The sequence below is a fragment of the Cystoisospora suis genome (assembly GCF_002600585.1).
Source record: "Cystoisospora suis strain Wien I chromosome Unknown contig_4278, whole genome shotgun sequence".
NCBI lineage: Eukaryota > Apicomplexa > Conoidasida > Eucoccidiorida > Sarcocystidae > Cystoisospora > Cystoisospora suis.
The window spans coordinates 567-15351 of NW_027157070.1; the positions used below are offsets into that span (position 1 = coordinate 567).

General features: G+C 45.4%; 4 protein-coding genes across 4 annotated transcripts; 3 read left to right on the plus strand and 1 right to left on the minus strand.

The window, feature by feature from the left end:
* Positions 1–36: 36 nt before the first annotated feature.
* CSUI_007900 (uncharacterized protein) lies at positions 37–632 on the plus strand (the record flags this gene model as incomplete). The annotated part of the gene is made up of 1 exon (XM_068068043.1): positions 37–632. A coding segment is annotated over one exon (168 nt), but the record flags the coding sequence as incomplete, so codon positions are not given.
* Positions 633–788: 156 nt separating this feature from the next.
* On the plus strand, positions 789–1212 carry CSUI_007901 (uncharacterized protein). The gene has a single exon (XM_068068044.1). The coding sequence runs from the start codon at positions 894–896 to the stop codon at positions 993–995; it is 102 nt and encodes a 33-aa protein (XP_067919977.1). The 5' UTR covers positions 789–893; the 3' UTR covers positions 996–1212.
* A 593-nt stretch (positions 1213–1805) lies between these two features.
* CSUI_007902 (carboxyvinyl-carboxyphosphonate phosphorylmutase) lies at positions 1806–10125 on the minus strand. The gene is made up of 6 exons (XM_068068045.1): positions 9102–10125; positions 7430–7678; positions 6655–6737; positions 5161–5355; positions 4322–4390; positions 1806–2928 (listed from the first exon to the last, which is right to left on the minus strand). The coding sequence occupies exons 1-6, from the start codon at positions 9370–9372 to the stop codon at positions 2833–2835; spliced, it is 963 nt and encodes a 320-aa protein (XP_067919978.1). The 5' UTR covers positions 9373–10125; the 3' UTR covers positions 1806–2832.
* A 1141-nt stretch (positions 10126–11266) lies between these two features.
* Positions 11267–12735, plus strand: CSUI_007903 (uncharacterized protein). Its single transcript, XM_068068046.1, has one exon. The coding sequence runs from the start codon at positions 11740–11742 to the stop codon at positions 12259–12261; it is 522 nt and encodes a 173-aa protein (XP_067919979.1). The 5' UTR covers positions 11267–11739; the 3' UTR covers positions 12262–12735.
* The last annotated feature ends 2050 nt before the right edge of the window (positions 12736–14785 follow it).

Below are 14785 nucleotides of genomic sequence, written 5' to 3' on the forward strand. Positions count from 1 at the left end.
TCTTTTGTCTTCTTTCTTTCTTTCCCGTCGTTTTCCTGTCTCCTTTCTTTCTCTTACTTTCCTTCGACCGGACATTCTCACAGAGTTCAAGAGCATTTGCCGCAGGAGGAGCAGCACCCCACTTCTCTGTTGTTCTTCACAAGATAGCTTCTGTTCTCTTGCCAGCCACTCTTTTTCATTTCTCTATTCCATAGAGAGAGATTGACTTGGATCGATCCTTCATTCATTTTTTCTTTAATGTGAATCTAGATCTTTCCCCTCCACCTCTTGGCAAGAGTCCATAAGACCAGATGAAGATCCACATTCTCTACGGAGTATCTCTTCTTCTCCGAAGACGACGGCTTGCGATGGGGGGGCGCCTGGGTGGACGGCCGTCAAATCATCTTCACAGATAAGAAGAAGATAGATTTAAGATAGGTAGATAGATTTAGGATAGGTAGACCTCCTTCTGCGGCGGTGTAGGAGTCGTTCTCTAGGTAGCAGGAGTCAAGAGGGGGTAGAGGGTTCCGTGATCGATGCAAACTAATTTGAACCTTGTGGGAAGGAGGAGACTTTGAATGGCGGGAGTGAAAAAACGAAGGGAAAAGAAGATGGGGGCGCCATAGCCATCATTGTTGTTGTGGTCCGAGGAGGAGTTCTATATATCAGGGTATATAGCTATTTCTACATAGATAGATAGGCGTATGTCTCTACATATCTCTCTACCTATATATCTACCTCTCCCTATATATATATATAATTCTTGAAAAGACTGAACAAGGTATTTTCTTTTCCTCAGCAACGGAGGTCGTGATAGTCAGTAGTAGTGGTAGTAGACATAGTGGCAGTTGTATTAGTAGTAGTGCTTGTCCGCACTAGTAGTATGAGCATTAGTAGCCAGGAGTAGTTTTCCTATGGATAGTAGTCAAAGTAGTAGTAGTAGTCATAGTAGTGGCAGTAGTAGGAAATTGGATAGTGACAGTAGTTGTAGTATGAGTAGGAGAGATAGTCAGTAGGATCGTTACTAGTGCTAGTCCGTAGGTGTATTAGGTGTATTATGAGTACTGACAGTCCTTGGCTGTTGACACATGTTACACTGGCGCCTTTCACAGGATGATATCTCTGAGACCGAAGTAGATACATAGATCAAAGATAGATAGATAGATAGATAGACAGACTAAAGATAGGTAGATAGCTTAGAGATAGAGATATAGATAGAGAGATAGTTAAATGAATTCAAGGATACATACATAGATATAATAAAGATAGGTAGATAGATACATGGAAGTGGGAAGAGCGAAATTGCATGTCTTGGAACTCGTTTCTTCCCAGAAAAGAGATGCTACAAGAGAGAGATTGTCCTGCGGAGTGCCCTTTTTTTTCCACTAGCTACCCAACTAGTGACCTACCTATCACATCGCAGGAGGCCCCTCGCTTTTCTCCTCCCTCCACACCCGCTCTTTGTCACTGCGTCCCATATTGATATAGTTAGACACATATACATATATATATATCTATATATGTAGTAGTAGTGGTAGCTCTATTCCATATCTATTCTTACATCCACCTTACACTCCGGTTTACCTGACGAGCGACCCATATAGCTATCTGCGTGTCTACCCACCCCGTGGCTACTTGCCAGCAGCCTTGGGAGAAGCCCCATCATATGAAGAAATGGCTTGCGACCGCCACCAAAGTAGGAAGATACTTTTTTGTCTTTATAAGATCACAGTAGAAAGACACACGAGAAAGAGAACAATGACCTCATGACCGTCACAGGAAGAGAAAGATCGATAGTTTCGATCCCTCCCTCTCTTTCTCATTCTTACTTTCTTTACGAAGTCTTTTCCGACTAGAAAAAAAAGGAATCTCCATGAAACACACCTCCAGAGATCACTAGACCTCCTTCTGTATGAAGAAAGGAATTCTCACGGACCCCCCCTCGGCAAGCAACTCTCGATCTCTCTCTTTCGGGAGACACGAAAGAAAGAAGAACCGACCTTTTCCCTCTTATGAATGGAGAAAACGATCTTTCTTTCTCTCTTCGTTACTCACCTCAACATGAAAGCAGAGAGATTTACATACACCTTAGGCACCGATGAGACAAGCACATGCGCATACGACCTCATAATAATGATACTACTACACTCCTCCTGACAAATCACATGCTCCTGATACGAAACAGAGGAGGAGCAGGAGGAAGAAGAAGAACACCTATATCTCTTCCTCTCTCTCTTTTATTCACTTCAGGTGAGTCGAGGCTGCAATCCACTCTCTTCCTTTTTCTCTTATTTCTCCTCTCTCTCTCTCTCATGTTCTCTTCTAGTCTGCATCTCTCTATCACCTTCATCCTTACATGTCTTCTTCTTCTTCTTCGTTATCTTCTCGATGTTGTAGAAGGCTATGATCAGACGAAAGCCTTCGTTTATTTACTCTCTCTTTCTCTTTCACGGTCTTTCCTTCCTCTCCTGCTTCGCGTATCTTCAACGATCCACGACGAAGCCTGTCCCTCTCTCCTTATATCCATATAAAAAAAGACGTACGACTTATCTTATGGTTAATATGCACACTACAGGGAGATATCTTCAGTGCGCTAGATAGACATGAGTGACTTATACACAGAGAGATACATACATATGAATATATATATATATAGAGAGAGAGAAGCTTTGTCTACCTATATGAAGAAGAGTTACTGCTTATTGATCTCTTCACAATACAAACGGAATTCGCAGCCCTCTCCAGACTACTTCCTACAGGTCAGTCTCTCTCTCAATCTTTCTCTTTCTCTCTATTTCTCTTTCTTTCTTTCTTTCATTCAATCTATCTGCATGTATGTACATGCAAAGATGTTTACATAGGGGGGTCGTCCTGATCTTTCGTGGCTTTACTTGGAGAAGGATAACTCCACAGCTCATTCGGCTTATATTGGAGAGTATCGTACAGCTCCTAAGGAGAGGAAAAAGAAGAAGAAGAACCATAGCATCACACATGCAGATCATACACACATCCAGAAAAAGAAGAAGAAGAAAGAATGTTGCTTTTAAAGAATCTTGCCTCTCCCAATGACACCAAGACCGAGAAGAGAAGAAGCGACCTGCCTGCCTGCCTGCCTACTTGTCTGTCTGTCTGTCTGCATCGTGAAGAAGAGGAAGAAGAAGAAAAAGAAGAAAGAGTTCTTGTCTCTTCGTTCCTCATGCATCTGTTCTTTTATCGTTCACATACACATGGACTTCTTTGCAAAGGAGAGAAAAGATGAAGAAGAGAAATGAGACACGAGGACTTCCTTCTTAGTCGGCAACGTTTTGCTGGGGAAGCTGAGACTGTATAGATGGTAGGCGGGATAGAGATGCATGTGAAATATAGGAATCGGTATGTGTATCTATCTCTATTGTGTGATATCATGTAGGATGTGCATGTGGAGACGCCACGTTTATAGCACAGGTAGAAGACAAAGAAAAAAGGAAGAAAGAAAAAAGAAACCGAAGAAAGATGGGAGAAAAGAACAAGCACATGTTGGTATGGCTGAGAGATCCATACTAAGCCACATAGGAAGAAGACCAATCCCCCGCTGTCTAACAGAGTCCTTATATGATAGAATCGGTACACATCTTAATCTGCTTTAGAGAGAAGAAGAAGAACTTTCTTCTTCTCTCCTTCTTTCTCTCTCTCTTCTCCGTATCTATCTCCTGTTATGAATAAAAGAGTAGAAGAAGAAGAGACCAAGCCGCATGCTGTGAAAGCACACACTCTCTTTACACCGACCGACACATGAGACGAAGAGAAAGAAGATAAATGACTTGGCTTCAACTTCTCCTAGATACGTACACACACTTCCTCTCTCTCATCTTCTTTACAACGAGCGCCTAAAGAAGATCTTCCTGTGAAAGACTACCAACTGGAGCAAAAGATTAGAAAGAAAACGTTCGGCGCCTTATGCCACCTCATCTTCTTTGCATGCCGTCACAGAAGAAAAGTCTCTCATACGTATACATACCTCTATTAGGCGTATGATCTATCTATCTTTAATCTATCTATCTATCTTTAATCGATCTACCCATCTATCTTTGATCCATCTATCTATCTATGTATCGTCAGCCTATCTATCTATCTATCTTTACCTATCTATCTATCTTGAAGCTATCTAACTATCTATCTATCTATCTTTGATGTAACTGTCTGTGTGTGTTTTGGGAGGGAGAATGCGGCGTCACTTATCCTCAACAAGACAGAGGAAAGACGAAGAAAAAGAAGAAAAAAAGAGAAAAGGAACGCGAAGAAAGAAAGAAAGAAAGGACGGGAGAAGAGAAAGAGAAGAAGAAATTTGCAAGGCTGTCTTTACCTGTCGTGTGTACATGCTTTTTAAGGAGTTTTCTACCGATCCAGTCTTCTTCAAATCGAGGAGCATATCCTGATACACCAAAGCAAACCCAAGAGGAGACTAGACAGCATACAGACTTCTCATGATACATATACATATACACATCAAAACCGTATAGACATACACATATATGAATACATACATACACAGATAGATGTACATATATCTATTTATATATGTATAACTATATATGGTAGATTCTTCGCCTCCCTTCTCCCTGTGTGCATATGAAGAGAAAGAAGAGATACAGAAGACGGCTGATCGGACGTCTTCCCCGATTCCACTGAAAGGCAGAAGAAGAAGAGAAAGAAGAAGAAGAAACTGTTAGGTGTATGATGCATATGAAAAGAAGATATAAATGGAGAGAAAGGAGAGAAAGACAAGAAAGAAAAGTGGAAGAAGAAGAAGAAAAGAACTGCAGAAGAGAAGAAAGATGCTTCGATGCTCCGAGGTGTTGATGTGTCTACGTCGTAGAGAGATCATAGAGAGAAGAAACATAGAGAGATCAAAGCCGCCTTACAGATATACACCTACATATATCATACATATGTGCACAGTCTTGGTATCTAGAGAAGTAGATACCTATAAAGAGACAGATACAAAGCCAGGTAGCACATACACATACAGATAGATAGATTAAAGATATATAGATTAAAGATAGATAGATAAAGATAGGTATGTGTGCTTGTGTCCTTTTCTCCCCGATGATCCTTCCTTCAGACTTCTCCGTGTTGCCCGAGTTTTCCTTCGTTTTCTTTCGTGGCGGTCGTCATAGTAAAGGTAGTCGTTGTGTGTTTCACCTTCATAGCCTTCATGGCAATTCGAACAGTGGAGACAGGGTAGATAACGCAGTGATAGCCAAGGCTTTCAAAGGCGGTTAGATTCAAGAGAGGAGTCTTGCCAAACTCGGTCATATTCGCTAAGAGATAGGGACCCCCGAAAGGAGCCTTCCCTGGTAAAACAGCCATCGCTTGTGCAAATGCAGAAAACTCCGTCTGCACATACAATACAGTACACATGCACATTAACCATAGACTGAAGAGAGATATATTAGAGATAGACACATTAGAAATAGATTAAAGATAGACAGATTAAAGGTAGACACATTAGAGATAGATAGGTAGATAATAGAGATAGATGGAGAGATTACAGATCAATAGATACACTACAGATAGTTAGACTAAGGATAGAAAGGTTGAAGATAGATAGAGAGAGGTACAAAAGATCCGAAGAGAAGAAGTAGAAACAAAGGTCAAAAGAGATACGATAGAAAGATAGAGAGAAAGAAGACCAAACAGACAGGAGAAACGAAGTAAAAACGAGATAAAGAAAGAAAGATACGAGAGGAGAAAGAAAAGAAGAAGGAGAAAGAAGAAAGGAAAGAAGAAGAGAAGAAAGAACAGAGACAGACTGCATGGTTAGAAGAAGACATTGTGTAGAGACAGGACAATAAGAAAAAGAGAGAGAGAGACAAGGGCCCAGCGAACAAGATATTCATCTCTTCTTCTGTCCTAAGAATCTCTTCATGTGGCTGGGTCTATAGAGAGAGACAACGAAAACAGACTTAACTCGACTTCTATGAGGAGCACACCCCCTTATTATTCTTCTACAGTTGGAAAGAGAGGCGGTCCGATAATCTCTCTCTACTAACGACAGAGATACATACATGCACATCTTTATCTCTAGAGCCAGGTACGTATATATATCTGTATGTACCTATCTGTATGTGTTGGTCCACAAGTTAGATACGACTCTATCTCCATCTATCCATCTGTATCTACCCCCCTACATTTGTTCACCTGTATCTATCAATCTATTTACTCTTCCGTCTGTTTTTGTAATCTGCATGCTGTCTAATTATCTGTCTGCCTGTCTCTCTCTGTTGATCTGTCTCTTCATCGATCCGATCTATCTGATACATACATGTGTATAGACGCGAATAAGAAAAGGACTTGGTAAACAGGAGACAAGCTACACACCACGCAAATTGAGGACAGAAAGATCTCTATCTTTTCTCTCTTGCTATGGGGAGAAACCCCAAGACAAGAGCAGCAGGAGCAGGGGCCGCATACTCCTGTGAAGACTCTCTCTCTTTCACAAAAAGTCTTCGCTGGATAGAGGCGCATATCACCCATGTCTGCACGCAAGAAACCTGTCTTTGAAAAGAAAGAAACAAAGAGATAAGGAAAGAAGTAGATACATAGTCAGGTAGATAGACTAAAGAAAGAAAGATAGATAGATAGATTAAAGATAGATAGATAGAGAATAGGAGAGAAGGGCTGCGGGGTGCGTACCTCATTTTGTAAGCCTTCAGGGAAGATCATATCAGCGCCAGCATTGACATACCTCACAGCTCGCTCGACAGCTCCATCCATCCCTACAGACATACACAGGAAAAAAGAAAAAGAAGAAAAGAAAAGAAAGAAAGTTAGGAAAGATAAAAAGTGATCTCTGAAATAAGCTTGTCTTTGTATACACCCCAAATACACCAGGGCGTATGTATATAGTTATGTGTGGAGATAGATGTATGAAGGGATAGACCTGGCAGCTCAGGATAGACATAACGAATTGCGATACACATGCCTTCCTCTTCTATTCTCCGGTGCGTGCATCAGAGAGGCCCTTCCTTTTCCGTCTTTACCGGCAAAAGAGAGACCCCAGCCATGTACCAAGATTCTATCCTGCTTAACGGGAACATGCTACATAAAAGTTTTCTCTCTCTAAGCGGCTCTTCTCTCATCTGTTCTCTCTTCTTTGCACTAATTTCTTCTTCATTCATTCCTCTTGATACCGACAGATACTTACCACCTTATATCTAGCTAAATAGATGTATATACATATATCCACGTATGTAGTCTATAGATATCTATATGGTCTACAGCTCATGCAGTGTCGTCATCTATAATGTGTGTGTGTGCCCCTCTCTGTCTCTCTCTTCTTTCTTTCTTCCTCTCTCTCCTTGCTGTAACCTCTTCCTCTCCCTTGTGTGATTCCTTCTTTCTCTTTCTCGAATCTATCTCTTTCTTTTCTTCCTTCTCTCGTTCTTCTTCTTCTTCTTTTTCTTTTTACCTTCGACACTGCGAGCATCGGTCCGCGCACAGACGAGGAAGTTTCCATCGGAGCAGGTCTTGGATGCATCGACGGCCGCCTTAATTTTCTCCTCCATGTCATCGATGCTAATAAGCTTCTTGCCATCGAGATGTCCGCACTTCTTCGGAAAGACTTGATCCTCTATATGTAGGCCAGCAGCCCCTGCTTGATTGTATTGAAAGACTGTCCTTCTCACCATCTCCGGCCCTCCGAAGCCTGTATCTGCGTCTACAGGGGTAAGGAAGGAAAAACGAACGGAAAGAAAAAAGGAAAGAAAGGAAGGAACAAACAGATGTTCGGAAGTCATGGGAGAAGAAGGGGCAGAAGGGGAGAAGGAGGAAAGAGAAAAGAAGGAAGGAAGTAAAGAAAGAAAGAAAGAGTGAGAAAGAGAGAAAGAGCGGTGGCAACAGGTGGAGTGACGAAGAAGAAGAAGAAAGAAGAAAACATAGAAGAGAAGAAAAGCTGAGAATGGGTGAGCGATGAAAACGAGAGAAGAAAAGAAGATAAAGATGAAGAAGAAGATTGTCTAGCACGAGGGGGATGCAAGAAGTTTTCATGTGAAAGATATATACAGTTCTATGTGAAGGCAGATCTATATAGAGATAGATATGCACCTGTATCTATCTATCCATATATATATATATATATACATGGGTATTGCTAGTGTCTATGATAGGTAAGAAAAGGACATGTATGTCGTCCAGCTATGGAAAAAGCCACAGTCCACGCGACGGAGGGTCTGCGTAGACGTGCACTTAATTAACGTCACATACACCCCTCACCTTCGAGACCGAACACTAGAAGCAAAACGAAAGGCCCTCTATCTATCTATCTTTGGTCTATCTATCTACCTTCATCTATCTATCTTTGACCTATCTATCCATCTATCTTTGATCTATCTATCTATCTACCTTCATCTACCTATCTTTGATCTATCTATCTATCTGTCTATTTTCTATCTATCTATCTTTCGTCTATCAAGCTATCCATCCGTGTAGTGTTCTTCTTCGTCATACGAGCTGAAAAGAAAGAAAGAAGATCCACAGAAGAGACCAAATACAAGCGTAGAATGTGCACGTGTGTACACGCATCCGTTCCCTTCTACATCTACATGCATTGACATAGATAGACATACACACACATGCATATTCATACATATTCATACATACATAAACATGAAAGGCTACATCGCTATCTCGCACATTGCATGTCTGTACATCTGAGGTAAGAACAAGAAAGATGACTTAACGCTATCAAAATGAACATGCGTATAAGGACGTCTCACTGCATGCTCCTCCACAGCAGTGCATTCACCAGACTACTCACATCTCGCGCCTCACTCCTTCATGTGTATATACCAACTGTCTCTCTCTCTGTGTATACATATATATATGGATATATGCATATAGTGCTAGTGCATGTATCTTCTTATATATACAAACCGAGTTACTAGTATTGAATTGTCTGGGACCTTCTACAAGCGCACCTCATCTACAGCTATATCTGATATACATACACACATGAGAGTTTGTATCGCATGATAGAAAAACGGAGAAACGGATAGTTAGAGAGATCAAAGATAAAGAGATTGATTAGATAGATAGATAGATTAAAGATAGATTAAGGATAGATAGATAGATTGTAGCTATACCTGCAAGGACAGGTAGAGATGTGACCGAAGAGACTTGAGAGATAGCTTTGGTGAAGTCATCTAGTCCAAGAAATCCTATATCTGGAAGACCATGAAGTGCACTTAGAGCGGCTCCTGAGATATAAAGACCTTCATATCCTATCTCTGTGGCTAAACGAGCAGCTATGCCATTCGGTGCCCCAGGCAGCATGACACACTTGGCTTGCATAAGCTGACGTAGACGTAAGCCAGCATGCTGGAGTAGTGAAGACTGCGCAGAGGGAGACAGCATTTTCTTAGTCTCTGTGTTCTCTCAGAGAAATTCTTGTTTGTGGATGAATGAAAAAATGAATGGAGAGGGAAAAGAGACACTTCCGCCTTTTCTGTCCTTCTTCTTCTTCGGTTTCCAATTGTGTATTACAGGTCGAGGGGGTGTGTCGCAGATGCAAGCAGAAGAGATGGATGAAGAGAACAAAATAAGGAGGTGCCGATGACACGACGTACACACAGTAGAGAAAAAGTTAAGAAGAAAATGTTAACATAAGGAGAACTATGGAGAGAGATGAAAAGAAGAAAGGAGAAAAAGATGTTTCGCTTCTCGCGAAGCCATCCATGAATTCCTCCTTGGGTGAAGAAGAAAGCGATCCGATGCGACGGAAAAGACCCAAGAGGAGGTGTTGTCCTCAAAAACAGGATGAGAAGGCGTTTCTCAGCTGCTCCTGTTTTTTCCCTTTCCAACCACGTTTTAAGATGAAGAAGAAGAAGACGAGGAAGAGAAGAGACAGCAGTCGATTCGACAGACACACCGTCAAAAAAGAGGAAGCGGTTGAGTGTATCGGTTTTTGAGGCTGGCAGGGAGACGCTCGCTACACACACAGTCAAGGGGGTGGATGACTCGATCGCTCGCTCGCTCATTCACTCACTTATTCACTAATTTGACGTACTTGCACACCGAGACAACGACTCTACTACCACTATTACATGCAACGAGAAGAAAGAACATCAACGGCAACTTAGACAGATAGAGAGGAAGCCAGCGCCTTCTCTTGTTGTTTGGTCTCTTCTTAGAAAGCCCTCTCTCTTTCCACCGGCAAAGACGAGGTTTTTCAAGTGATGCGGTGGCGATGATGGCAGTGAACGCGAGAACAAGCAGATGAGTGTTTTCGCAGTAGTCATGGATGAAAAAACAAGACACCACCACGGGAGTTGGCAGGATAATTTCTTGTCTGGAGAAGCAGAATACGTAAAGCACAGAGAAGAAGAAAAACAAATAGACACTCCGGCACCTGTTCCTTTCACGAGTCTTTCATAAGAACGGCAAATCGACTCACACTCACACAGGCTCCTTCAGAACCTTCGCTGGGTGCCGTCCTCCGGCTTAACCCACGATGTCTTTAGCCGATCGACACTAGGAAAGAACATCGCGGACAACTACATGAAGAGAGAAGCCTCGCTTTTATCTAGACAGTCACATCTTTCTGGTTAGCTATGTGCCTGAGAAGACAGAACCCTCGTCGCGCGGACTCCAGCCCCGGTCCCTGACATAAAACAGACAACCCGTTCGCGCTCTCTCTACTAGTTGAGACTGGCGTTGCGGATGTGCTCAGTCTGTACCGGCCAGTGTTGCACATGGGAGCACCGAAAGCAACAAAACGAGATTTGGACTGTTCTCGTTGATGGTGTGTTGTTTCTCAAGCACCGTAGAAAAGCAATAGCACTCGCGCAACATGAGAGCAAACCTGAAGCGTTACAACGGCGGCCCACCCCTAGAAAGCGAGACGTTTTCGGGTTTCCGATTCTGAGGCCTTGTTAGGGTCCTTCTATAAGTTGTAGAGTTTCCTCCCTGATGCGACAGACGTCGGATGTTTCTGGAGTGTCTAGATCCGACATCCGTCGTTCTTTCCCCGGCTTGGGATAGAGCGTCAGAAGGGAGAAGAGCTTGCTTTTTCTCGCCTTACCTTCGGGAGAGCCTCATCATCTCAACAGACAAGTTGGCATCCCTTGCGGTAACCGGGAAGGGGCGCAACGTCGCCCGCCCGAACTTCCAGTAGTGACTGTCGAACCACACTCGCCGAATGAGTCCGTCGAGGCTGCTTCCTCCACTGAGGAACGGTTACGGAGGTACGTCAACGAGGCGCCTCCAATCCTCCGCGGAAGCTTCCCGAGGGATGCTGTCGTACCATAGACGATTGTAGTGGGACGTGTCCGACGGGCGTCCAGCGTGGGTCCTCGGTGCTCGGCTTAGCATCGATGAGTGTCTGCTACCACTCGAGTGCCGCCACCGACAGTCACTGGTCCTATGACAGTCCCTTTACTGCACACCTCAGCGGGGCGGTGTGGAAAGCACTCTTGCTACCCGTGAAACCAAACTTCGGACGTAACGCAGCTAGTGAACTTCGACAGGTAGACACGCTCCTACTGTCAGAGTCGTGCCGCTGTCTTCCTCTAGGGTACGAGAAGTTCTCACCCGTGGCCTGGACGTCCTTGTCGGCTGCGGTGTTGAGGTGCATGTGCTCAACAGTCGCCGACGACAGCGGGTGGTGACAGTCTGCTATGAATGCCGCGTCTCTGTCATGGCTGTCGCCGCGTGGAAGGTGCTACTTTTTTTTCTTTGCTGGACTGCTGTGTGAAGAAAAGTAGTGATTAGCTGTTCGCAGAAATGAAGCTGGTGCGGCGTGGCGTTGTTTGCGGGTACTCTTCCGTTCGGCGGTGTCTTGCACTAGGCTGTCTCCTGTGCATCTGTCTCTCAATCAGCTGTTACGGCTCTCGAGCTCGTACTAGAAAAGAGCCAACACGAGCGGCGCCTCCTTCCGGGGCACCGCAGGAACGAGCAGTTTCTGTGAAGAGTGTAGCCGAAGAGATGGAAGAACCACCCGTGGTCCGCAAAACTACTAGAAGTGTTATCGCTCCACGGGGGCTGATCCCGGGGTCATTGTTGTCCCTCTTGGGGCTGTATTTTTTCGGAAGCACCGCCCGAGACCAGTGGGAACAAAGTCCGTCGAGGAATTACGTTGTGTTTCCTCGAAGGGAAGTATACATCACCGATTATCTGCCTGGAGTTATTTGTCTTGCTTTCGGGTTGTATCACTTGGTGAGCTACTTCGTCGACCGAAGAAAACTGAGTCAGTCTAAGAAGTCCAAGGAGCCCCATGGCGACCGGGGTGTGCAGCCGGGGACGTAGGTACTTGCAGAAGAGGCCCCCCGGACGCTGAGTTGAAGACGGTGGCCTCACCGGCAGCTTCGTTTTGTGGCGTTCGTATCAATACCTATTCGATTGTCTGCTCACTTGAACTGTATATCAGAGTGTCAGCTCGGGGAGCTCCTATTGTTCAAGAGTGTTGCAAGCAATGGGCGGATGTAGTCAACTGGTTGAAGACGTGGTAGATTGCGCCAACATCTCAGCTTCGTTAGCACGTCGACGGGTAGTCGGCGGCAGAGGGGCTCCCTTCTACTGGATGCCGCATGGTGCCCTTTCTTTTTTAGACGCACGTGTCAAACACACGCTAGGATTTTTGTTTCGCTTCTCCGGTGCTCATGGCGGCTCCCCCGCCAAACGAGCGCGTGGGATTGTGTCCAACAGAATGACCTGTCACCCCAAAAGCGGAAGTTCTAGGTGCTCGTTCATTTAGGTGACGTCGGACGTGTCCATTCAGCCGACTTGTCTTCGTGACCGAGTCTGTGAATTCAATCAGGTGCGTCCTCGCGGCAGGGGAGGATAAACAATCTCTGCCAGCACGGCCCAATGGACGCACGTCGGGGAAAGTGCAAAAGCCTTTTTCATAGCCAGAGACCTTTTCCGCAAGACGGATCCTGGATTTTGCCGAATTTGGGTGAGATTCGCGCTGTCATTACCCCGCTCACTGTGACGCGACAATGCCTAGCCAGGTAGAAGGCAATAGGGGAAAATGGCAGTGTCCCATGCCTTTCAGCTTTCTCAGTAATGCACGGCAAGGCAGCATAGTGAACGTAGAGTGCTATCACCTTTGACGGGAGAGATGATGTCTGGCATAGCCCCGACCTCTCAACCCCGTCAACGGGTTTGAACTGAGACGTCGTCGCACTTGGTAAGGACAACAGCGTGGGCAGGGCTGAAGCTGGCCGCCGCAACCAGAGAATCAGTCTCTGCCGCTGCCTAAAGCGTGTACGGCATAGGGTGCAAAGTTACAGCCGTTGTATTCGGATAGCTTTTCCAGCTCGCAGATGCCCGAATGCTTCTGGAATTTGCTAGAAGCAAGTGGAGACCTTGCCTCAAGAACACGGCTGTTCAAAGGCACCGTCGTGATACGGTGTACGAGGACACGGTGCTGAAGTGCTGCGATAAATGTCCAGCATCCTCGCTACAAGAAAGCGACCAGGTAACAATGTCAGCCGAGAGGCTACAGTATCAGTATTCATGTGGGATGGTCCGCGGTGGCGGCATTCCGCGGCAGACGTATTACACCAACCGAAGCACCGGTGTCCTGCAACACAGTCGATTAAGTTGTGATCGCAGGCCGGTCGAAAAGTCAAGGTATAGCCGCAAGGAGCAACCAAGCGAAAAAGGACTCACCGTTGATTCTCTGACGTCATGGGAGGCGTACTTACGATTAGTTTACATGAGCCTGTAATACAGTATTTACCAAAGCATGGCGAGGATGATTACGGTCGTCGTAATCGAACCAATCGAACACTGAGAAAGAAAGTCGTAGTCTGAGATCCTTTGAGGCGTGACACCAAACGCTGCAGTCGTACCAGATAACCACGTTACTACATAAGAATACAATGAAGCAAATGCTTAGGAAGTGTGAACCACCTGGCACGAGTAAGAAGAACTTCAACGTATATTGTTAGCATAATCTACGAAACCACAAACTGTAGCCAGTACAGCTATGTTTTCCGGCGTAAATGACAGTTGTTGCCGTCCTCCAGCTTCCCGCCACACTCCAGCCAGCTCTAACAGCGGCGTCCACCCGTCAACCTAGCAGAAACTGGTAGCTCCTACGCGGCACGACAGTCTGGTCCATGTCATGCATTGAAAGGCGTGTTAGCGATGAAGAAAGGCAGCATGTCAGTCAGGTAGAAACCAGAAATCGCGCCTTACTTCCCATTTCGCTTTCCAGTCTACTGGCTGTAAACACCCGGAGCCACACCTGCAGATCTCATGTTACTGAAGTCCTCAGCGTGACTGGGAACCACCTAGGCACCCGGCTGGCCCAGTTTTGACCTAGGCGCGTACTTTTCAAAATTCGAATGCATATTCTTCGAGGAACGCCATTGTCAACTTGACACCTGGGTGTAGGGCAAGCTCTTCTCCTGGCCGCTACTCACAACGGAGACGCATCCCGAGAATCGCGTACAAAATGTCACTCGGAGGTTGTTTTCGCGGGGTCCATGCTTCCTACAGGTGAGGTGATGTGTCCGTTCAGGAAGGCAGCGGAGAGCAGCTCGGCTCTCCACCAGCTCCGGGAACCTTGGCACTGGGGTGTGCAGAAATGGCTGCTTCCAATCTAGCATCACCTAGTGTGGTGCCTGCTGCACAACAGCGGGCGCCACTCGATATTGAGGGTTTGCCAGTGCCCCGACTTGCGACACCCGGCTCGTCCCCAGGGGGTCCAGTACCGAAACACGTCAGCTGGAGAGAGGCCAACGCACGCACAGAGTCCGCACTCCGTGCTCTTGGGATGTTCGGAGCCCCACGCACGCTCCCGAAAGTCACTGGCTCCCAC